We start from the raw sequence: 25,282 nt of genomic DNA on the forward strand, positions 1-25,282 counted from the left end.
TGCGTGAACTTAATCCCCAGTTCTTCCAGAACCTGGGGGATGAGAGGCTGTAACTTCTTATGGAACAATCTCACTCTCTAGGGTCATCCCATCCACGAGGGGAATGTCCTCTGCATCCGGGTCACTGCCAACTGCGGCAGTAGCAGGATGCTCAGCTCAGATCAGTACCTGGGTCATTTCGCAAATCCTCCTGAGGAGAGTCTCCTTCAGAATCTTCTGAAGAGTTCTCCACTCCTGATCATCCCAGACCCAGGAGGCGAATAATGCCCACAACCTGGGAGGCGCCTCAGCTCAAGGCTTCTTAGCAGAGCTCTGGGACTTCTGGGTGGCTGACTGCTTACCCTCCCCCCTCCCCTTCTGAGTGAGTTAGGCCTCATGCAGCAACATTATAATCCACAGAACATAAGAACATAAGAAAATGCCATACTGGGTCAGACCAAGGGTCCATCAAGCCCAGCATCCTGTTTCCAACAGTGGCCAATCCAGGCCATAAGAACCTGGCAAGTACCTAAAAACTAAGTCTATTCCATGTTACCATTGCTAATGGCAGTGGCTATTCTCTAAGTGAACTTAATAGCAGGTAATGGACTTCTCCTCCAAGAACTTATCCAATCCTTTTTTAAACACAGCTACACTAACTGCACTAACCACATCCTCTGGCAACAAATTTGAGTTTAACTGTGCACTGAGTAAAAAAGAACTTTCTCAGATTAGTTTTAAATGTGCCCCATGCTAACTTCATGGAGTACCCCCTAGTCTTTCTAATATCCGAAAGAGTAAATAACCGATTCACATCTACCTGTTCTAGACCTCTCATGATTTTAAACATCTCTATCATATCCCCCCTCAGTCGTCTCTTCTCTAAGCTGAAAAGTCCTAACTTCTTTAGTCTTTCCTTATAGGGGAGCTGTTCCATTCCCCTTATCATTTTGGTAGCCCTTCTCTGTACCTTCTCCATCACAATTATATCTTTTTTGAGATGCGGCGAACAGAATTGTACACAGTATTCAAGGTGCGGTCTCACCATGGAGTGATACCCGTCAAGCTGTCTTCCTTATCCACCAGGTCATCTCCTGGTTTCCCTACCACATCGCTATCTTCTCCAGATCCTTGTTGTACTGGAGAAAGTGGGGGAGGGGAGTCCCAGCACTCCCTGTCCAATATAGGCCCTCCTACCATGTGGAGGCAAAATGGCCATCTCCTTCAACCCCTCCCCCCCCCAGGGCCTCCTGGACTGGGCCTGCAGAGCGCCTGCTGAGGGCCCTTCACCTCCGGAGGCAGCCGGCACATAGCTGGGCTCCATTGATGCGTGATCATCTCAGACCGCAGGCCCGTCAAATTTTTCTGCACTCTGTGGGAGGTGCCATGAAGCACGACACGGCCAGTGGCCAAAAATACCTCAGAGTGGGAGAAAAAACCCCAAAACTGACGCTGCTGCCGGTGCTGTCCCCTCCCCAGGTCCTGACATCGAGCCACGCTTGCTTCCCTTCTCACCCCCCCCCCCCCCGACACTGAGCCGACTGAGACCAAAAAGAAAGCCTGCACACTTTTTTCTTTTTTTAAAGGCACAGGCAAAGAGTAACCCAGATAGAGAAACAAAGGGAAGATATACTTTCCTGCTTCTGAGTGTTCCTGGCTTATGCAGACGGCAAGGCAGGTGAAAAGGTCTCAGGAGGAATGACGGAACCAGGACCCTTGGTTTTCCCTCCCCTTGGAAATCAAGAATCAAGCCTAGCTAGGGATTCCCAACCAGAAGGATGGCCCACAAAGGAACCTCTACCATCTGCTGGAGACAGAGAAATTCTGAAGGACTACAGGTGGCACTCTTGGTTAAGGAGTAGTGCCTGAAAGGTTTTTATTCTCTGCCTCCATCTGCTGGTAGGGATGCAAAATCCACTTGTCTGGACTGATCTGTGGTACAAACAGGAATAATTTGTACATGGCTGCAAAATTGTAGTGCCAGCTCTGCCAGAATTCCCTTTCAAAGGAAGTACGATTGGAGAGGATCTCCAGGTTAGACATTTAGTAAAAACCTGTTTAACCTTGCTTTTAGAAATAATTATTAGGATTGTATTTATCTAAGCCAAGCCTGCGTTCCTGCTGATTTAATTTCTATGCTGGATAGAAAGCATCTCTATAAATTTTATGCTGTTATACTTATTTTTGGTTAATAAATCACGAGTTATCGGTTGTATGATGTAGCTTGGCACTGCTCTGGCTTGTGTTCTTTGGGTTTTTGTTTTGTCTGCATTTTATGATTTTTGTATATCACCATGGTCTGTTGAGAAATGGTAATTCATAAATGTAAATCATTATGATGGGAAATAACTAGAAAAAAAGGATATAAAGATAGCTTTCAATACAAACTTCTAGAAATTAGATGATAATGTATATAGGGGCTGAAAGGGAACTTACTTTGGGTATTTTATTTTGCTTTACGTGATTACGTAAAGAAAAGAACAAATTCCATAATTCTATGGCACATCATAAAGGCCAATGGCATAGTCCCTCAGCAGAAAATGCTGAAAATAAAAGGCTTCTGGTTTAGACAAAGGATTTATAAAGATTTAGAAATTACTCGATTCATTTGTTTTACATTTCCAGGATTCCAGCAAATTTTCTAACTAGCAAGTCTGCTCTGCATATTCCACTCTGGCAACAGGCTTAAAACTCTCCAAAATGAAGCAATATAATTATGTGACTATTTCTGTACATTCTCTCCCTTATCAACCAATGATTATGGTTGATTTGTACAAGAGAACTATCCTCTGCCTGATCCCTTTAGTGCTGTCACAGCACAATGTGGATATGTAACAAGTTTGCTCCTGGACAGTCCACAGCCATGCCTTCCCAGCCAACTTCTCTTGTGCTATCCCAGCAATGTGTGTATGTATCCAACTCCCTCCTGTACAGTCAAAGCGGTCTTCTCCCACCTGATTCTCCTACTGCTGGGCAAAACAGCTCTCTAGTGCAGAAAAATGCAAATGTGCACAGTGTTCTGAAATATCTCCGAAGGAATCAGAAAAGATCAGGCAGACACCCACAGAAAAGAGCTAGTTATAAAGAACCAACCTTCAGAATCTTATAAGAGTTTAAATGTTATATTTAAAATTTTTTTTTTGTAACATTGCACTCAAACTGCACTGAGGCTTTGATGCAATGCTGCCTAAGGGGGGAGGTTTTCTTGTTGCACAAAAAGCATGGAGGAAAAAAGTTAAGAGCTGCAGTTGGTTTTGCCAAGTTTTACAAAATAGAATTGGAAATTTGAAAATAATCCACAAGTGCTAAAAGTTGAGAAGGTTTTTTTTTTCCATTTATTATAATTCTTATTGTTCAAAAATGTATTTTGGCCCGTGGCATTAAATAAAAATGGCTAGTTACATCCGTGAGGGTATAATGTAAGACAGGTTTCTCTGCCAGGCACAGACTGCACAAGGAGCAGAAATACTTGCATACTCGATTATTCCGTGCAAGATGCACTTACACTGTAGGGATTTTATTTTCCTTTCTCCCTCCCTCCCCCACCTCCCTTTGTCCCTTGGAATGAAAAAAAATTTTCAAAAAAAAAAAAATAAAACAAAACTTTCATCCCACCTAACTTATCATACACTCAAAAAGATCAAGTTTAAATTCTAGGGTTTTTTTTTTGTTTTTTTTTAAACAAAAGGAAACAAAAGAAACATTTTGTAAAAACTAGAACTACAACTACTGAATATATCAAAAAATGATCTAAGCACTGATACTCACACAACAGGAAAGGAAAGAAATTGTGTGTTTTTCTTACACTTTTTTTTTCCTTTTTTTTAAATTAGAACATGATGGTTGAATCAGAGAAGGGGGACAAACAGGAATTTGAAACAAAGGTATCTGACCCATGGCCATCCAGGGAACAGTGCAAGAATCAGGAGCAGCGCTTTGCTAAAAAGCAGACATCCTCTGGGCGGGGAGAGGCATAAGACTGTGCCAATACTTGACTCAAGTACTGATACAGCACAGAAAAACCTGAAAGAAAGGATTAGTAACTTCCTCGATAGCACACAAAGGAACATATTCTTCAAAATAAGTCTGTAAACCAAGCTCAAAAATGGGAAGGTGGGAGAGAGGGAGACTGTTGGTAGCTCTGTTATGATGTGACCCCGATGACCCAAAGCTTCAGATCGGTCAAAAGCTGGGCCAAATTTATTAGCAGTCTGAGTAAAGAAAAATGCAGTTTTCTTCTATCACATCACATGATCTTGGGCTGGAAACTTAATATTTTCTCTTACCCAAACTGGCTTTGCCCGTTTTGTGTTACGCCAAACCAGGAATATTGGAGAAATGCACTGAACTGTGGGCATGTTCAGGGTCTGTGTGGGGGAGTCCTGGTAATGAAGTGCTAAATTTGTTGCTCTTAACCCCCCCTTCAGGGTATGTGCAGAGAGAGGCAAGGAGGAAGACCCCCACATCTTTATCACATACTAAAAGAAACAAACATTCTCCCAGCATGGCACCTCCTTCCACACTCTGCCTGGTCCCTTCCCATCTCCCTAACAACCCTGGTCTGCAGCTTCAGCCACTGCTGCGTTCTCATTGAACATTTTGAAAAGACCAAAGAGTGATTTATTAAACAAAACTAAAGTGGTTTTTTTCTGTTGTAGTCTTTTTTTTTTTTTTTTTTGCACTGGTAAGTTTTCCAAGAATGGTCACAGACCTCCACCAGATCAAGAAAAGGCCCAATGCTAAATGGAAGTTGTTTTATGAGGACCTGGATATCTGCTTGCACAAAGCCTGACAGAGGAGCCAGGGCCAACCTTTGTTCACTTTGCTGTCCCCTCACTGATATTCAACAGACGAGCAGAATCCATGGCCAGGTAAGAAAAACAAGTCTAAATGTCTTCACACTATTTGTTCAAACCTGATTAAAAAAATATTCCCCAAATTTGCAGTTTTGCCTTATGACCGGCAAGAATCCCCCTTCTCTCCCTGGATCGATGCTCACTTCAGTTCCACTCCACAGAGACCTGAAGTTCTGCTTGGTCTTCTGTGAACATAGCCTCCTCTCCCACATTAAGTGTACAGCCCTGAAACATACAGGCAAGGAGCCTGGTGCACGTCCCTTCTGTGCTGGTGATGAAAAATAAAAAGCAAAAAAAAACACAAAACAAAAACCAATCTCTCCACCCCCCCCCAAAAAAAAAAACCAAAAAACACAAGAAGGGGGATTAGAAAAATAAAGGGGAAAAATGTGCCACAACATTTTCTCAGACTGCTTCCATGTCACACAAATTAGATTCATAGAGTTTCTTCCGCCCTTGGGGGTCACTCGGAGTCCTTTGCACACGCGTCACACTGTAGGCGTTATCAGGAGAGCATGTTAAAGCCAGCTCCCTCTGCGCTGTGGTAGAAAAACCATGGGCGAAAGTGGGAAACCGTCTTCTTGGGAGGGAGGGGATGGCGGCAATGTTTTTGGTTGGTTTTTTTTTTTTTTTGCTTTATCATTTCCATGTGGTGGACTGCGTGATGGACCGTGGTGGGATCATGTCTAGCAGATACTCGCGCTGACGGTCCACTGGCGAGGACTTGTGCACCGCTAAGCCAGGACTGACAAAGGCTAGAGTCCCACCTACCAAAAAGGAGAGGAAGAGGTTAGTATGGTTCTAGGAGTGGAAGAATAGGCTAATGGTTACAGCATCCACTTTGAGCTACCTTGTAAAGGCAGACAAAATCTACATATAAGAAAAATGAAAACAGCAGGCTGAGAACCAGTGAAACTAGGATTCAAAATTCCACTTGATGCGTCTCTTGCCCTTGGACAAGTCATGTCACTTTTCACTGCCCCGGATATCAACTTTAATGGTAAGCCCTCTGGAGCAGGGATCTACCTACTATACCTGAAATTAACTTGCCTTCAGCTTGACTTTGGAAATCGAAAACCAAAGTACACAGTGAGTAGCTCTATGCCTACAGAAAGCACCATTTGCACGGTGGACTTCCTTCTAGCATGCCTCGTCTTATCCTGCATTACTAAAATGAGGTTATTGGATTCCCATGGGAGCTCAGAGTAGATTCTGTGCTATAGGTTTTGATATTTATGGCAATTTGGCAGCACATCTGAATATATTTGCATATATACTTTTTTTTTTTTTTTTTTTAATGTTTAACCTTTTACATTCAAGATAATGCCTTTTCATCCTAACAGGTTCATTTCCATAAAGATATTAACAAAACAGCATGGTAGCTGCTCTTTGAAATGACCATTTCCTCTGAAAGGAAGACACTGTCAGTTAATGTCTCCATCCTAGAGATGTCCTGGAGGCCCCATAGCAGGGTATACTTATGAGACCTCAAGTGGCATTAGGCCATTCCTAGCTAACAATAATTTCTTTTCCTCCTCCCAACTCAAGACGCTGGCGCAGCAAGCAGTCAGAACATGTCTCTCCTCCCTCATACACGCACCTGGGCCGATGGTGGCCTTCTTCCAGTTGGCCGCGATGTTGCCTTTGCTCACAGGTCTCTCGGCGTGCTTACCTGACCTGTTCACAAGTGCTGCTGCAGCGCTGTTCTGCAGCTTAGGTGACTGGCTGAAAGCGTGAAGTACTCCCCGGGGAGCTCCTCGAGACAACTGGTTAGGAGTCTAGTGAACCATCCCCCCCCAAAAAAAAACAAGAATGATCAGGCTTGAGCAGACACATCAAGATTACACAGTAGGTTTAGGCTGAAAGACCACAAGAGGCCAAGTGAGCCCAATTTTCTGCAGACTGCTCTCTATGATCCAGGGGAAGGGTGAAACCTTCCCCCCCCCCCCCGCCAACTTTGCAATAGTAGAAAACAATTCCTGTTCAACCCCTAGATCTGGTATCAGATCAGAATGGCTGCATTAGCGCTTTCCCTATCGTGTAGTGGAATCAGACCCACCAATGGCTTTGCCTCAAAACCCTTGACCAATTTACTTTTCAGTTATTTCAGTGTGTGTTGGAGCCGTAACTCCGTCTGCTAGCAAAATGCTCTATGATGTCTGCACAGAGTACAAAATCCCATCCCCTGGAAGCAGTGAAATCTGTCACCCTCAAACTCAGATGATGCTCCCTGGTTTGTTTGTAGCTCTTCTGTTAAAAAGACTGCCTGAGAAATCCTTATAAGGTCCCATGATATATTAGTGTAGTGCATTTAAAATCTCTTCAGTCTACAATATAAAGCAAAGTTGCTTACCTGTAAACAGGTGTTCTCCATGCACAGCATAACAAACAGCCACACAAGATGGGTGATGTCATCTGACAGCATTGAGTTGGGTGCTTTTTCTCTCATAGCCCAGAAAGTTCTACTTTGTCTTCCTTCCCGCACCAGCGTCCCTGTGTGCCATTCTGCTTCCGTCTTTTTCCAAACCAAGTAATCTTCCTAGGGAGGAGGGAGGGATTGTGTGGCCTATTGTTTTTCTGTCCACAGAACACTGGTTACAGGTAAGCAACTCTGCTTTCTCCGTGGACAAAAACAGTCATACAAGATGGAACGCCCCAGTTGAGGGTTGCTTTGAATTCGTTTTTACTTCTATTCCTTTTTTGCAACCAGACTGGTGTTCTGCAGAAAGTATTTTAAAAATGTTCTTAAGCACTGCTTGTCCAAATATGCTGTCATTGTGTGTGTTTTTGTCCAGACAACCATGTCTTGTCGACGTGTGCTTGTTAACCAAGTGGCAGCCTTGCAGATATCCTGGATTGTCGTGGCCATTTCTCATACCCGATGTGCCTTTATTTTTTGTGGTATATTCATGCTAATGGTTGCATAGCAAAGCAAAATATACAGTCAACCATCTTAACAAAGTTTTTTTTTTTTTTGACAGCTCTGTCTTCGTTTTTAGTAGTTTTGTAGGAAACAAACAGTTGAGATCATTTTCTGATTGCCTGTGTTCTGTCTAAATAGAACAGGAGGGCTTTCCTGTTCAGCAGGAGTGGAGTACATTTAGGAAAGAAAGCAGTACTATTTAGGTGGAACTGTAACACCACTTACTTTCAATATTTGTATATAGTTACCAGTGCCTGTAATACAATTACTCTTCTGGCTGAAGTTACTGCTATTAAAAATATCTTCCATGCCACTGGCTCAGATGGCGACTTCATTAACTGTGCCAACACAATATTTAAGTCTCATTTTGGTGCTGGTTTTAGGTTGTACAGACTTTTTATGAATCTAGCTATTGGTTGCTGAGAAACAGAGCAAATTCAGTCTGAGTACATTAAACCTAAGTCCACAGTCTATAAGATGAACTAAGCACCGGAGTAGTTTCAGAACTGAACCGGTGACTGTTTACTCTCCTTGATGTTTACACCATTTACAGGCCGAATCAGAAAAACGTACGGGAGAGCCGGCGAGCGCCCGCTCTCCCAACGCGCGCACAGGCCACTCTTCTGGGTGCGCGATTCAGAAAGCCCAGGTATGCAAATTAGGACCCGCGGTAAAAGGAGGTGCTAGGGACACTAGCGTGTCCCTAACGCCTCCTTTTTGACAGAAGCGGCGGCTGTGACGCTCAATTTTACCGGCGTCGGTTCTCGAACTCGCTGACAGCCACAGGTTTGGAAAACGGACACTGGCTAAATTGAGCGTCCGTCTTCCAACCTGCGGGCAGATTTTTAATTTTTGGGGCCTCAGACTTAATATCGCTTTGATATTAAATTGGAGGGTGTACAGAAAAGCTGTTTTTTCTGCTTTTCTGTACACTTTCCCAATGCTGGCCGAAATTAACACCAGCCTTTGGCAGACGTTAATTTCTGAAAGTAAAATGTGCGGCTTGGCTGCACATTTTACTTTCTGTATCGCATGGGAATAACTAACAGGCCCATCAACATGTATTTGCATGTTGCGGGCGCCATTAGTTTCGGGTGGGTTGGCCGCGTGTTTTCGACGCGCTATTACCCCTTACTGTGCCGGAGCACACTTTACTGTGTGCTCCGGCACAGTAAGGGGTAAATCTTCTCCATTTGAAGTTTCATGATTTTCTTGTGGAAAGCTTCTTGGATGCTAGCAGAATTTCATTTGTTCTCTGTGACATTGCAACAGTTCAATCTGTAGCATTAACAGCATGGATGTTGAGAGCAACATAATTAAAGACTAGGGTGAAGAACTATTCCTTCATATTGAGTTAACAAGCTTTGGAAATGATGGTAATTTTATAGGTGTATCTGTCCCAGACTGTTTAACTCAGGGAACCAACTCTGTCGAGGGGCTATCAGGATCATTGTTCCCTTATCTTTTCCTTACAATTGTTTTTGCTATTAGTGGAATTGGTAGAAATGCATATAACCATGTCATCTTCTCCTGGAATAAGAAAAACATTCTGAGCTATCGCATCCTGGATTGGTGTATCTGTCCCAGACTGTTTAACTCAGGGAACCAACTCTGTCGAGGGGCTATCAGGATCATTGTTCCCTTATCTTTTCCTTACAATTGTTTTTGCTATTAGTGGAATTGGTAGAAATGCATATAACCATGTCATCTTCTCCTGGAATAAGAAAAACATTCTGAGCTATCGCATCCTGGATTGGAACAATACAGTGGTAACTTGTGATTGAAGGGGGAATGGAAAGAGATCTAGTACTGTTGTTTCTCCACTTCGTGAACAGGTTCTGTAGTATGAGATCATTAAGAGACCACTTGTGTGGCTGTAAATGACAGCTTTAATCTGTTGGCTAATATATTGTTTTTGCCTGGTAGGTAGATTGCTGAAATTTGCATTTTCCTCTTGATTGCCCAGTTTCATATTGCTATGAATTCTTTGGAAAGCTGGTAGGATCCTGCTCCTCTGTTTATGTAAAACATAGCTATTTGATTATCCATTTGTGTGTAGTGTTTTGTTCTTTAATCAAGGTTCAAATGTCTTTAGGGTGCTGAAAATCACTCAGATCTAGAAGATATGAAGCATGGTCTCCTACTACATCAATTCTCCTTGTGTACAGTAATATTAAAATGCGCATCCCCCATCCATGATGGATGCATCTGTTAGTATAGTCTGAATGCTCAGTGGATGAAAGCTTTGAACATGGAGGTTTTTCTTGTTTGTCCAGCATCTCAGTGAATATCACTTCTTCGTTTAGCTGGATTTTGTAATTTAATGGTTGAATGTGTTAATCACATCTGTTTTCTTTTCTTTTTAGATGCAATTGCACATATCTCATTCTTAGTCATGCTATTGATGTTATGTGCATGGATGATGCCATAGGTCCTAGTAGTCTTGCGTATGTTATGGCAGTTATCCATTTCTCTTTGCACTTGTTGGGCTTTGCTGATTAAAGTTGATTGCTCTTTTTACTGAAAGATGTGCTTTCCCTTTGATCATACCCAGCTGTGCTCCTAAGAATTTCAGATGCTGCTACTTTGGTTCCAAAGTTGATTTTTCGTAGTTTATAGTAAATCCGAGATAGTGCATTGTTCTTATTAGTAAGCTTGTATCTTCAAAAGAATCCCTTATGGGACTGACTTGATATTAGCCAGTCATCTAAGTACGGAAATATTTGTACATTTTACTTCCTTAGGTGAGCTGCTACAATTGTTAGGCATTTTGCGAATAATATGGGTGCTGCAAGACCAAAATGCAATAGACCCTGTACTGGTAATGTTGGTCTTGCAGGGTAAATCTTAGATATTTTCTGTGAGCTTTGTTGATTGGAATAGGTGCATAGGTGTCTTTTAGATCCAAGGATGCTAGTCAGACCCTTCCCCCCCCCCCCCCTGAACTCTTTTACTTAAAAGGCAAGAGTTTATACAAATCACAACATAGCAACAAGAGGAAAATTTGGTTCTTATCTGCTAATTTCCGTTCCCAACGTACCACAGATCAGTCCAGACAAGTGGGTTTATGCATCCCTACCAGCGGATGGAGGCAGTGAACAAAACTTTGAGGCACTGCTACTTAACTGAGAGTGCCACCTGCAGTCCCTCAGTATTGGCCTGTACCCAAGCCAAGATGACTACGTTAACAAACCTTCACCCACACTATGGGCAAACAGACAAAGTTGGAGTCCCTGGAACTAGGCCCTCGAGTTAACAGAAAAACATATATCCAACTATGTACACTCTCAGGGTCTCTGGACTGATCCATGTTACTTCGGGAATGAAAATTAGCAGGAAAGAACCAAATTTTCCTTTCCTGTTCATACCCCGGATCAGCCCAGACAAGTGGGATGTACCAAAGCACCCCTACATTGGGCGGGAACCTGAAAGACCTGCATGCAATACATTCTCAAAGGACACATCCTCCTGCGCCCGCATGTGAATCGGTTATTTACTCTTTCGGATAGTAGAAAGACTAGGGGGCACTCCATGAAGTTAGCATGTGGCGCATTTAAAACTAATCGGAGAAGTTCTTTTTCACTCAAACGCACAATTAAACTCTGGAAGCTGTTGCCAGAGGATGTGGTTAGTGCAGTTAGTTTGCTGTGTTTATAAAAGGATTGGATAAGTTCTTGGAGGTGAAGTCCATTACCTGCTATTAAGTTGATTTAGAAAATAGCCACTGCTATTACTAGCAACGGTAACATGGAATAGACTTAGATTTTGGGTACTTGCCAGGTTCTTATGGTCTGGTTTGGCCTCTGTTGGAAACAGGATGCTGGGCTTGATGGACCCTTGGTCTGACCCAGTATGGCATGCTCTTATGTTCTCCCCACCTCGTCCCTTCTGCATCGCAGGTGACAGGGGCAGAGAGAAATCCCTGTGCTCCCCAACTGCCTGCACTCCCCTGCGGGCATGGCTGCACCATGAGGCACCCCCCTCCTCCCGGGCCCACAGCAGTGGTCCCCGATCAGCGGGTCCTCTCCTGTGAGGCCACCCCTGCTGAGGAGCCTTTGCTCCCCACCTTGCAGCCCAAACATAGGGACCTAACACTGAGCTGCAAGGAGCACAGCCCGCAGGCTCTGTATGTTACTACACGTGGCTGTGGTGCCATAACAACCACATGGTCTGCCGTAGACAGCAGCAGGCCACCCACACAGTTGAACACACCACTCTGGACAAGCACTTGGGAGAAAATAATGCCACAGCGCCAACGGCCCAAGCAACAAGGAAGAGAAAAACCTTAAGCCACATTGGTGGCAGTCACAGTGTGCCCCGCGCAGACTGTGACCTGACCAAGGCCTCCCTCAAACCCCTAGGAAGAAGGGTACTCACCCCCCATGTTTCCTCTCCAGCCATTCCAGACAGCTCCCGCTGTCTCGGTGCACTCACTGCCGTGCCCAGACAGTTCCCACAGCCAAAAAATGCAAGCAACGGGTTTTTTTTTTTTTTAAACACAAACTTTAATGGCACGAAACACTAAACAGGGTAGAGCTTCCCTGATAAGACTGGTGAGCTCTCTGGAGGAGACCTCGAAGATCGTGAGGGAAGAAGACCACTGGCTATCAGGACCTCTGGCCAGACAAGGACGAACCCCCCCCCCCCCCCCTGTCATCTTGCTCCACACCTGAGGGATGGTACACAAAGGAGCCTAACACCTCAGGAAGCCTCTGGATCCAAAATCTCTTGCAAGTCTCTAAACTATTTTGTCTTTTTAGTCAAATGCAGATTTGCATGTCTACCATCTGCTGGAGACAGAAAAATACTGAGGTACTGCAGGTGCCTCAAAGTTTTGTTCTCTGCCTCCATCTGCTGGTAGGGAGGAATAAACCCACTTGTCTGGACTGATCCGGGGTACGAACAGGAATACAATTCTTCAAGAATCACTGGAGTCCAGTAACAAACAAATGGGTTTTGAAGGTAATAAAACAAGGGTATTTCTTAACTTTAAAAAGTCTCACCACCAAATCTCACAGTTTACTGTAAATACTCAAAAGACCACTTTCTCCATACTACAGAGTTGCAATCACTTTTTCCAAACAAAAGCAATACAATATGTTCTCCAGTCACAAAGGGGAACAGGATTTCTCTAGATATTTTCTATTTCTGAAAAAAAATAAAGCCATCTTCATCTGATACTATAAAAAGCAAAAATTCTAAATGGATTCTATAGATGTAATTTTAGACTAGATTTATACTCTCTCAAATATGTACAATCTTCCCTCTACTTTGAGTTCTGGAAATGGGTTTTGGTGTCTGGCTTGACTGGAGTAAAAAGGATGGACGGGATGGCTGTGATGCTGATGGTTTTGCCTCCATTGAGATGGGTTATGATTTTGCTGCTACTGACCTTGTTGCTGCAGTTGGTGTTGCTGTTGTATGATGATTGGCTATTGCCTGTAAGAATAATATCGCCTTCTTCAGATATAAAAAAAAGTTTGACTTCTTGTATGATTCCTGTTTGAACCTTCATTGTGGTGAATCTTGATGCAAAAAAAGTGCAAAGATTTTTTTTTTAATTGTCCCCATCTATTCACTTTGTCTCCAAATAAACTGTCTTATAATCATCACCTCTCAGGCCTGAAACTCTTAGCCAAGCTCGGCCTCTTTAATTTATTTACAGTCATTTATAAAGAAAACTGCTGCTGAGCGGAGTTTACTGCTATAGCTTTTGCAGACACCCTTGAAGGAGTCGTAAATTGACTCTCATATTTTGCACTATTTTTTTGTGTCTGCCACGATTTCATTGAAAGACTGTTCTTCCTGTGGTAACTTATTTATTTTTATTTAAAAACTTTTTTATACCGGCATTCGTAGGACACATCATGTCGGTTTACAAAAAACTGAGAAGGAAAGGAAATTACAATGAACAGGGGAGGGGGTAACTGGAAGATATACATAAGTACAGGAGAGGAGAGTCAACAGGCAGCGTTACAACTATTTGCATTGGATTAGGATTATATATGCAAATGAACTAATATACAATGTTAAGTGGCATGTGCACTTGTTTGAACATTGATGAGGTTTTTCAAGGTTATTGTAAAAATACTGGATCATCTGTACCTTGTGTGCGGCAATTCGTGCTTTAAAGGTTGCCTGTGATATACTAAACATTTCTCTACTCATCTTTCTTGGTGGTGAATATGAATGTGTTTTAGTCTTGACCTTCTTCATTGCAGATTCTACAATAATGGAGTCGTGAAGAAGTTGTACTCTCATGCCCTGGACATTTTTGTATCCTATATTTCACAATGTTTTTGATTCTGGTGAAAGTGGTTTCCAGGTTTTTGTGAGCTTTCGTTAGAGCATCATACATTGGTAGCACTGTATACTGTTTTATTAGCTAGATGAATCTTCGGATTCTTTGTAAGTCACTAGTTTCTTCAGTATCCTCTTTTAAGTTGAATGATAGTGATGCAAACATTTTCTGCAGAAAAATATGGGTATGTTGAATCTTCTGATGGTGTTAAACACCTGGGTTGTTTGGGTGTGGAGTCAGATGGTGGATCTGGGGATAGAGCATCTGATTCTATTAAAACAGAGTTATATGAATTTTGTGAATCAGATTTATCTATAAATGAAGACAATTTATAAGTTGTCATTTTTTTCCAGAAAAAAAGAAAAGAAGAAGGTGGCAGATTTGCTTGAAAGAGTTCTCGTAATCTTTCTAATGTTAGTTTTGCAAACAGCTTGTGAAGGTGTTTGTTTCATGTGTATTGTTGCGAAGTCTGCCCATAGTTCAGCACTGTGTCTCTTTGGTGCTGATGCATCTCAGATCTGATGGTTCTTTTGGTGCTAGTGACCCAGCATCTACATAGTTTTCCTCCCATTCTGCCGAATTTAGTTTTAAACATATTTTACTTATTCTGATCAAATGAGCTTGGTTGCTTTGTAGGCCAGTACGCTTAGGGATATTTGTCTACAGGGGCCACATTTGGTATCATGGTCCGGTCAGAGATATTTAAAGCATAATGAGTATAAATCCAGAATGGATATTTTGTGTCCACATTTTTTAAAAGGGTTCTTCCTATTTCTTTCCAAAGTCTTGTCGGTTGAAGTTTGAAGATGGACATGCAAAAAGTAAACCTTTTTTCCACAACTGTTTGCTGAGCAGACAAAAATCGGGTGAGGTAGAATTGTGCATGGGAAAGCCTGTGTAGGCTCAGAAAAAAGTCAAACTTTCTGGGCTATGAGAAAAAAAAAACATCCAATGGCACCGGATGATATCACCTATCTTGTTTGGCTGTTTGTTGTGCTTGTCCATGGAGAATATAAATACCTACAGCTGGAACAATCTTACATAAGCCCATGTGCACCCCTTATTAGTTCAGTAGCCTTTTTCTGAAACATTTTTAGCATTTGAATATCTGTTTCTAAGGATTGTGCCCTAACTTGAAGCACTTACTTCGACAGTGGTATGATAAATGCTTAGATGAAATCCTTATTCTTTGCTTCTCCCTGTTTAATGCACATTAACATGCCCCCTGGCTCTGGCTGCGCTGCCCAGTTTTGCTCTCTCTCATTTACCAGGTCTCTTTTTTTTTTTTTTTTTTAGTGCTAGCAACTGTCTGTTCCTGGGCGCCATATGCATTTCCTGATAATATGAAATCTCACCTGCCAGTTGTCTACCATTCAGCTAAAACATCGGAGTCCTTCTGTAAAATCAGCGAGCTCTGTTGTATATTTACAACATAACGGTGCTTGGTGTTCTCGGTGAACACCTTTGTTGGTAACTCTGAATAAAAGCCGCATTGCCCCGTAAAGCCTCCCACCTGCTTGAGTGCGTGATGCTGTGCGATGGGCTCCGGCTTGCTCTGCACGGGAGAGGCTGACTGCTGCAGTATTCTCTGCTCGATCTCCTGCTCCTGCTGCAAGGCTTTCACGAAGGCAGCCTTCAGCCGGTTGGTATGCTCGGCCTTCAGTGCTTTCTTCTGGTTTGAGGTCATGCAGTTCTCACACATAATGGTGCCATTCTTCTCCTGCCTCCAGCGGCAGGTGAAGTCAGTCTTGCACTGAGCGCAGCAGAAGGGATCACTGGAGGAGGAGGCCATGGAAGCTTTACCTGCAGAGTTGGACCATACACCAAACGGCTCAATATTAAAATTGCTTAAAAGATAGAAAACACTGTCTAGAAGTTGTTCTCAAGTGTTAAGGTGCCCCGCTGAGGATGTCTTGTAATGAGTGTGTCAAGCCTCCACCTAATCTGCCATTCCAGGAGAAGCAGGCAGCCTGCTTTCTGGTTCACAGCGTTACTGGGTATAAAACCTATGTAGGACCACCAGAGTATCTGTTGCTTTCTTTTTAACACTCAGTAGGTCTGATTATAATACTAGTTATCCAGAGAGAGTCTCTACTCCCATTATAGTCCCAGCGTAAAGTAAGGTTGTTGAAAATGTCAGTACATGGCCCTGGTGAAGGAGGCCAGTATCTACTGATTCCCATAGAACTGGTTCCCCCTGCTTGCTACTATCAAAGGCTGGGCTGGATGGACCCAGTGTGGCTGGTCTTCTAAATGGGAGGTAATAAGTTGTGGTCTTGCCAAGAAGAATAAAGTTAATGCCTACATACAGGAATGGCATATTTCAGCCTTCAGATTCCTGCCACAATGAGCCCAAGTCCAGCATTAGATAAAGTTTTCATAAAATCTAGGGATGGATATAAAGTATTCCAGAAAACATGTGCTCCTCCTTGCCCATTCTGAATCACAAGGAGCAGGGAGGTCAAGCACCAAATGGGTACAAAAGCTCAATTACACTTCATACCCTAGAGGTATTACGAGTTTGTTGCTCAACCATATTGGCAGGACACAATACGAGTGCTGCAGTGTGAAAAATGTAAAACTCCAGTTTCCAGTGCTGTCTGCCTAAAGCTTTTTTTTGCCCTACAGTTCCCTTTCTCCTTCTTCCAGCTCAATCAGAACCAGAGCTGAGATTCTGATGCCACGAGTCTTCATTTGTAGCTACCCGAGGATTTTCCTCCCCATTTTAAAACTCTCCCAACCACTTTTCCTAGCTTGGCAACAACAGTCCTGAGGCCAGAAGCGGAGGAGCAGAGCTCTTTCCAGGACTCTGTATCTAAATCCAGCCACCAGGTGTCACCTTAACAATGATTCCCCCCCCAATCTCAAATCGGGGACCTTCTGCATGATAGTGCAGAGCACTGCCACTGATCCCCTACCTAAAACTTTTAACCTGCACCAAATGCATAAGAATCCCCAAATATGTACACGTGTTCTCCAAGTGCTGCAGAGCAGGGGAGCAGCTAATGCGTGTTCAAAGCAGCAGTGTCAGAAAAATGGCAATAGGCTTCCTTCTCATTACTTGGCTGTGTCTATACCTATGGAGGTGCATGGCTTTAGCTGCATGTGTGTCCATGTGAATGAAGAACGAGGGAGAGGCTCACCTTGGGTCTCCAGCAGATTCTGCACCACCTCCTCCAATCCAACCAGATAAATAAACTCATTATTGGCAGCACTAGGCAGAAAATTCATCTCCGGGGCAGGTGGTTTGGGAGGTGGGATCTCCAGCAGTGTCTTCTCCAGCTGCTTACGCAGTGCGAGTTTTGCTGCAGCTTGTCGGCTTGCTGGGGACTCGCTGGAGTTGACTATGGAGGAGATGCTGGTAGTGCTGGCGTTGGCCTGTGCCGACGTGACACTTGTACCTTTCACTGAAGTTGGAGAGGCCTACGTGGAAAGGAAACAAAGCACATGCGCACATTTTAAAAAATACTCTGTTACAGGAATGAGCTGAAAAATGCTACCTGCTTTAGTGGGAGAAAATACAGGACAGGGATTTCTCAACTTTATCCTTCTACATACTGGTTTAGAGAGAAGTCCTCTTAGAGAAATACTCTCTCTTATCTACCTGCCACCACAGACTCACCATATCTTACTGCCAGTAAACGTTTAACGTTCACCGCTTGTTAGAAGATGCCTGGCTTTGCTGCCCCTTAGTTTTACTTGCCAAAACAACTTCTTTTGCCATAAATTCATGCATTCTATGGGAAAAGAAATAGTGACATGCACCATGGGATGATCACCAAAAAGGCAGGATCCTTGTTTTTAACAATGCAGGTAACCTGAGAACCAGAGGGTCCTCCTCATCAATACAATGGGATGTTGGTTTAGCACTGGATTGGGAAGGGAGAGAAAGAGTGAGATCCACCTACTGAGTTCCCAGCATTCTCTGGAAATCTGCTATACAAATACTGTCCCCTGCTTAGGTCCTAGGATCTTAGGGCCAGATCCTGAGGTGATCTGGGTCCAGACGATTCCATTCTTTTGCCTTGCTGCTAAACCCTCTCTCTTTTGGGTCCCAAACACACATGGAAGCTCACCTGTGGGATATTGACGAGTAGACTGGTGTTGGGAACATTGGCTACACGGATCAGACCCTGTTGAATAATTCTCTGGCCCTGAATCTGGACACTGGGCACAGAGGCCCTGGGTGCAAGGAGCAGTGGAGGCGGCCCTGTGCTGGAGTGCTGGCGGAGGCTGTGGATTTGCTGTGGAGACACGGAGATCGGCTGTAGAAATGATGAGAGTGATGATATAAGGGGAGAGATACAAAAAGGAACATTAATATACAATAAAGTTTAATGGACAAACAATTATCTAACACCTTCCCAATTGATATAGGTATCTCCCAAGGTATTTATTTATTATTTAAAATCTTTTCTATACCATCGTTAAGTTATGTACCATCACAACGGTTTATAGTAAGGCACAAAATACTAATGAGTAGTATGTTTTCAAAAGTTATACAATTATAGAGAGGTACAGCTCTCTCGGCCACTCTATTCAACATTTGTTACTAATATGTGCATTAGTGGCAAACCTAGGAATCAAATTCTTCCTATATGCAGACATTCAATTCTAAACCCCTTTTTGTCAAAACTTTTGAAAAAACTGCATAGTCTCTGTCAACATACATGAAGGAAATACAACAAAAACTCTCAACCGAAACTAACTCTAAAGCCCCTAAAAATCAAAATTGTGTGGTTAAGGAGAGACACAACGATAATCAAACCGCCAACACTAGACCTACGAATTATTAATGTTGCTCCCTCAGATCAAGTACAAGGACCTAGGAATACAGATCAATGATGACTTCACTATGAAAAAGCATATAAGCAAATTACTAAAAACAGGATACACCATGCTGAGAATACTACATTGACTGAAAACTCTACTAACAATACAGGATTTTCGCACTGTCTTACAAACACTAATATTTTCAAACTCAGACTACTGCAACTCCCTATTACTAGGCCTACCTTCAAGCTTACTAAAACCACTACAATTACTCCAAAATGTCTCTGCTAGACTAAGGATAAGGAAATTTGACCACATCACCCCCTCGCTGATGGCACTGCCCTGGCTTCCTGTACAAGCCAGAATTCATTATAAAGTATTAATCCTAATCTTCAATATCATCAACAATACTGTCCAATGCTTATTAGGAGTGACATTTCAACATTACTCACCACAGAGAACCCTAAGATCACAAAATAAAGGCCTTCTAACGGTGCCTTCTACCCGAAACACACATCTAACGCACATAAGGGACTGAATTTTTTCCATAGCAGGCCTCAAGTTGTGGAATTCCCTTCCACAGTCACTATGCCAGTTAACAGATAGAAAGAATTTCAAACGTGAACTGAAAACAATCTTTAGAGAAGCTTACGATTTGACATAAAATACCAATGGAGAAATTACCTGATAATTTCGTTTTCTTTAGTTTAGACAGATGGACTCAGGACCAATGGATTATGCTCCCCTGCCAGCAGATGGAGATGAATTCAGGTTTCAAAGCTGCCGTCACCTTACATACATCCCTGCAGTGACCTCAGCCCTCCAATATTCTCTTCAAAAGCCACTGTGGACATACTATTGAAAAACTTGATTAAAAAACGGATAAACCGTAACTGTACTCAACCAAGCATAAACCCTGAATCCCAGCAAGATTATAGATGCCCTGATCTAGGGATTGGGCGACTGCTTACCCATAACCTTTTGGAATCGATATTCACCTCATGGGAAATTCCTTGGCACCGTTCTTGGGTAGCCGTGGGTGGGATGCTAAGTCCATCTGTCTATCCTAAGGAAAACGAAATTATCAGGCAAGTAATTTCTCCATTTCCTAGCGTGTAGCCAGATGGACTCGGGAACAATGAGATGTACAAAAGCTACTCCCAATCAGGGTGGGAGGCTGCCTGTGGTCTGGTTAGCACTGCCCTCATGAAGGCTCCATCCTCTCAGGCCTGGATGTCCAAGTGATAGAACCTGGAGAAGGTGTGTAAGGAGGACCACACTGCTGCTCGGCAGATGTTGACAGGAAGACAGCAGTTTAGCTTCTACCTAGGAGACTGCCTGGGCCCTAGTGGAAAGCAGAATTGCTTACCTGTAACAAGTGTTCTCTCAGGACAGCAGGATGTTAGTCCTCACATATGGGTGACATCATCGATGGAGCCCTATCACAGAACACTTTTGTCAAAGTTTCTAGAACTTTGACTGGCACAAAGCATGCCCAGCATGCCACTAACCATGCATCCAGCAGGGGTCCCCCTTCAGTCTCATTTGTAGCAAAAAGTACGAGCGAAAAATAAAATAAGAAAACGTAAGCGAACCCAACTCCGTGGGATGGCAGGCGGGTTTTGTGAGGACTACCATCCTGCTGTTCTAGGAGAACACCTGTTACAGGTAAGCAACTCTGCTTTCTCCCAGGACAAGCAGGATGGTATTCCTCACATATGGGTGAACAGCGAGCTACAGGATGCCCGAATAGAGTGAACCAAAAGCACCCAATGATGTGCAACAGGCAAACAACAGGGATTCTGTTGGGTATGAGGGCAGCGTGAATTTCACAGTGGGTTGTAGGGAGGAAGTTGGGACAGGCTGGCCAAAGACGGAATCCTGCCTGCCAGCCTTGTCGAGACAATAATGAGCTGCAAAGGTGTGGAGAGAGCTTCAAGTGGCAGCTCTACAGATGTCAGCAATAGGTACAGAACGGAGGTGCGCTACTGACGTTACCATGGCTTTAACTGAATGCGCTTTCACGTGTCCCTGTAGTGAAAGGCCTGCTTGTTGGTAGCAGAAGGTAATACAGTCCGCCAGCCAGGTGGACAGGGTCTGCTTGCCCATCAGAACTCTCAGTTTGGTCTTATCAAAGGAGAGAAACAATTGGGTGGACTTCCTATGGGCTGTAGTACAGCCCAAATAAAAAGCGAGCGCACATTTACAGTCCAAGGAATGCAGGGCCCGCTCACCTGGGTATAAGTGAGGTTTTGGGAAAAATGTGGGTAGTATTATGGATTGATTTAAGTAGAAATCAGACACTACATCTTTGGCAAAAATTTAGGGTAAGTGCGGAGTATCACACAATCGTGGAGAAATTTTGTATAAGGTGGGTATGTTACCAGCGCCTGTAGCTCACTGACTCTGCGAGCTGATGTCAAAGCAAGTAGAAAGAGCACTTTCCAAGTGAGATGACGTAGCTCACAGGAGTGCAGGGGCTCGAACGGAGGTCGCATGAGCCGTGTTAGTACAACACTGAGGTCCCATGCCAGAACCGGAGGACGCAGTGGAGGCTTCAGTTGTAGCAAGCCTCTCAGAAAGCGCCCTATAAGGGGTTGCGCCAAGATTGGGGCATCTCTTATACCTTTTGTGGTAAGCGGCTACGCCGCTGACATGCACTCGGATGGAGGAAGTTTGTAGACCAGACTCCAAGAGGTACCAGAGGTAGTCCAGAAACCTTGTTATGGGGCAGGAAAAGGGATCTATTTCCTGTGTCGTGCACCACAAGGAGAATCTTTTCCATTTGGAACGATAAGATTTCCTAGTAGAAGGCTTTTGTGAAGCTACGAGGACACGTTGTCAGAAAGGTTAAGGGATTGTAGATTCAACCTTTCAACATCCATGCTGTCAAAGACAGGGAGTGGAGGTTCGGATGATGCAACAGCCCGTTGTTCTGTGTTATTAGAGTTGGATCTGTGCCCAGGCGAATTGGCTGCTGGACAGAGGTCGCGTAGGATTGGAAATCAAACCTGCCGCGGCCAGTGAGGGGCTATGAGGATCATTGTGGCCAAGTCCTGCCGCAACTTCATGAGAGTCTTGCTGATGGGTGGAAGTGGAGGTTAGGCATATAGAAGACCTGTTGTCCACGAGTGGGCGAAGGCATCCCTTGGTGGTGTCTTGTGGCTGCAGTGAAGACAGTAGAAGTTGTCTACTTTGCGGTTGTGAAGAGATCTACGTACAGGTGGCCCCACTGGTGGAAAATTCGGTTCGCTACAGTGGGATCTAGGGACCATTCGTGGGGATGAAAGGTCCGGCTGAGATTGTCCGCCATCACATTGTCCACGCCTGCCAGGTAGGTTGCTCTCAGCAACATGGAATGGGAGAGAGCCCAGGCCCAGATCTGCGCCGCTTCCTGGCATAGCAGGTAAGAGCCTGTGCCCCCCTTGCTTGTTGAGGTACCACATCGTTACCTGGTTGTCTATTTGTATTAGGATTACCTTGTTGGACAGGCAATCCTGAAAAGCGAATAGGGCATACCGTATCGCCCGGAGCTCCAGAAAATGTATCTGGTGCTTTGCTTCTGCTATGGTCCAGGTTACCTGGGTATGCAGGTTGTTGACATGGGCTCCCCAACCCAGACTGAAGGCATCTGTGGTTAATATAATCTGAGGATATACGGGGGTTGAAAGGGTAGTCCTATTTGAAGATTGGACTCCTGTATCCACCAAGCTAGCGAGCGTAGTAGTTGGTTGGTGACGTGGACAATGTGGGATAGATGTTGGTGTGATTGGGACCACAGGGACTTTAAAGTCCATTGTGTTACTCTCATGGCTAGTCGAGCCATTGGGGTAACGTGAACCGTGGATGCCATGTGACCTAGTAAGATTAGCAGATGATGAGCTGTGGTGGTTTGGCGAGTCTGTACTGCTTTGGCCAAGGTTGACAATGTGTGTGCTCGATCTTTAGGGAGGAACTCTTTGGCTTGAATGGTGTTTAGATCTGCTCCAATAAACGAGAGGGTGCATGATGGAGTCAGATTTGACTTAGGATAGTTTATGAGAAACCCTAAGGATTGTAGCAGGCTGATGGTAAAATTGAAGGATTGAAGTACTACCTCCTTGGATGGATCTCTGAGTAGCCAATCATCTAGATACGGATAGACGTGGATATTGCGTTGTTGCAGGTAAGCTGCTATTACTGCCAGGCATTTCGTAAACACATGGGTGCTGACGCTAGGCCGAACGGTAGCACTCGGCCTGAAGAGAGCAGAGCCAATCTCCCTGTTGTAGCAGAGGGAGCATGGTGCCCAAGGTTACCATTCTGAACTTTTCCTTGCGGAGATGTTTGTTTAGGGCACAAAGGTCCAGTATAGGATGAATGCCACCTGACTTTTTTGGAATTAGAAAATAGCGAGAGTAGAACCCTATTCCTTGTTGCAGTCGGGGAACCGGTTCCACGGCATTGGACTGCAGAAGGGTGGAGAGTTCTGCCTCGAGAAGTGGAGTATGGTCGGTTAGACTCCACGCCGGACGTGGTGGAGAGTCCGGTGGTAGTGTGAGGAAATTTAGATGGTAACCGTGGGAAATCACAGAAAGGACACATTGGTCCGTTGTGATTGTGTGCCATATGTTGGCAAAGTGGCATAAGCGGCCTTCCACAGGAAATTTTGTTGGAAGTGAGGATCGACTGCTGTTCTCTGGAACGGAATCAAAACCCCAATGCAGGACCAGTCTGGGAAGCTGGTTGGGGAGTTGTGCTGAGGCTGACCTCTTTGAGAAGGTCTGGTTGGTCGAGTCCAGGTTTGAGGAGGGTAATACCTACAGGTTAGCCTCCTGGGTTCCCGTCTAAACGGCCTTTTGGTGGTAGACGAGAAGTCAGAGGGAACAGTAGATAGTTTGCGCAATGTCTCATGATTGTCTTTAAGTTGAGCAACTGCTTCCTGAATTTTCTCTCCAAACAAATTGTCCCCTGTGCATGGAAGGTCTGCTAACATGTCCTGGACTTCTTGATGTAAGTCTGAAGATTTCAGCCATGCCCAGCGTCTGGCACTTATACCTGCTGCTTACACTCTGGAGGCAGACTCGAAGAAATCATAGGCAGCTCTGACATGTTTTCCAGCATCAAGGCCCTTTCTGGAGGATGAATTCAATCCCTTTTGAAACTCCTCAGGCAGGGATTCGGAGAAATCCTGAATTTGTTTCCAGAGGCTGCTATACGTGCCATCAACATAGAACCCTGGAATACCCTGCGGCCGAAGGCGTCCAAGGATTTCTGCTCTTTTCCAGGAGGGGCAGAAAAATGAGGTCGGGGATCTCTTAGCCTTCTTCTGAGCGGATTCGACCACTATGGAGTGGTGAGGGAGCTGGCTCTTCGGGAATCCTGGAGCTGATTGAACAAGGTAGGTAGCATCAGTTCCACCGGTGAACAGGAAAAAACTTTACCTGGGTGTTCCCAGGTACGGTGTAACAGGTCAAGCAGAACTTCGTGGACTGGAATTGCCTGGCATCCTCTTCAATTTGCAGCTTAAAAGGGATGGTTTCAGACATTTCCTTTATAAAGCTGGCAAAAGAGAGGTCCTCTGGAGGGGAGCGGCATCTTTCTTCTGGAGGTGAAGGCTCTGATAGGATGTCCTCAGAATACTCATCACTCCAGGGATCGTATGGTTGGTCTCCTCCACCCTGTGGTCCTTCCGATAGAGACAAAATTCCTAGTCCAGTCGGATCAGGAGGTGGCACCAATGGAATCGGTGGAGGCACCACCGATGGCACCAGTGTTTTCAATGGTGGTCGGGGTGGAAATATACCCAATGGCCCCGGAATTGGGTCCGGCATCGACTGATCTCGCTCTTCATCATCCGACAGAGGAATCTGGGTCGATGCCGGTGGAGAAATCGATGGTTTCAGAGGCATCACTGGTCCGGAAGGTGCGGGCACAGATGGAAGTGCGCCGATAAGGGTGTCTAGCCTTTCGAGGAGTGGAGCCAACATCGTAGGCACTGGGTCAGGCCTCGGCATGGGAGTCTGTGCCGGTGGCGATTGAAATCCTCGAAGATGTGGTAACAGCTGCCGGGGTTGCCATAAGCGTTGCTGGAGGGTCCACAGGAATTTGTGGATTCTCGGCTCCCAGCACAGTTGCAGGTGGGGGAACGCCTCGGTGTCATGGGTCCAGAGGAGGATGGGGGCTCTTCTCCCCGGGACTTCTTGGTCAATGATTCCAGAAGAAGAACCTCGTTTGTGTCGATGACTATGCTTTTCTCGGTGCTCGGCCCGGTCCTTCTCCGCGCCAAGGACGATGATGTGGAGGCCTTTGAGCGTGACAATGCCGGTGATGGCCGTTCCCCGTTGTCCCAATACTGAGATGTTGATGGAGATGGAGTCGATGACGAAGACGGCTTCAGACTCTGTGCACTCTTGGCCGGAGTAGACTGGGACAAGTGCTTAGATTTGAATAGGTATTCCATTTTTTCTA

General features: G+C 44.5%; 1 protein-coding gene across 13 annotated transcripts in view; it reads right to left on the bottom strand.

Moving 5' to 3' along the window:
* Window positions 1-3,296: 3,296 nt before the first annotated feature.
* The window catches only part of GATAD2A (GATA zinc finger domain containing 2A), a 185,594-nt gene continuing 163,608 nt past the window's right edge, over window positions 3,297-25,282 (bottom strand). For 9 of the 13 annotated variants that reach the window (XM_029613819.1, XM_029613817.1, XM_029613822.1 and 6 more), the window contains 5 exons: window positions 18,136-18,324; window positions 17,203-17,482; window positions 15,573-15,862; window positions 6,436-6,613; window positions 3,297-5,602 (listed from right to left, as the gene is read on the bottom strand). In XM_029613819.1, coding sequence (XP_029469679.1) covers window positions 5,475-5,602; window positions 6,436-6,613; window positions 15,573-15,862; window positions 17,203-17,482; window positions 18,136-18,324 — 1,065 coding nt within the window. In that variant the 3' untranslated portion in view covers window positions 3,297-5,474. The remainder of the gene's footprint in view (window positions 5,603-6,435; window positions 6,614-15,572; window positions 15,863-17,202; window positions 17,483-18,135; window positions 18,325-25,282) is intronic. The other 4 variants (XM_029613827.1, XM_029613824.1, XM_029613826.1 and 1 more) reach the window with 1 other exon arrangement.

The sequence above is a fragment of the Rhinatrema bivittatum genome, chromosome 8 (assembly GCF_901001135.1).
Source record: "Rhinatrema bivittatum chromosome 8, aRhiBiv1.1, whole genome shotgun sequence".
NCBI lineage: Eukaryota > Metazoa > Chordata > Amphibia > Gymnophiona > Rhinatrematidae > Rhinatrema > Rhinatrema bivittatum.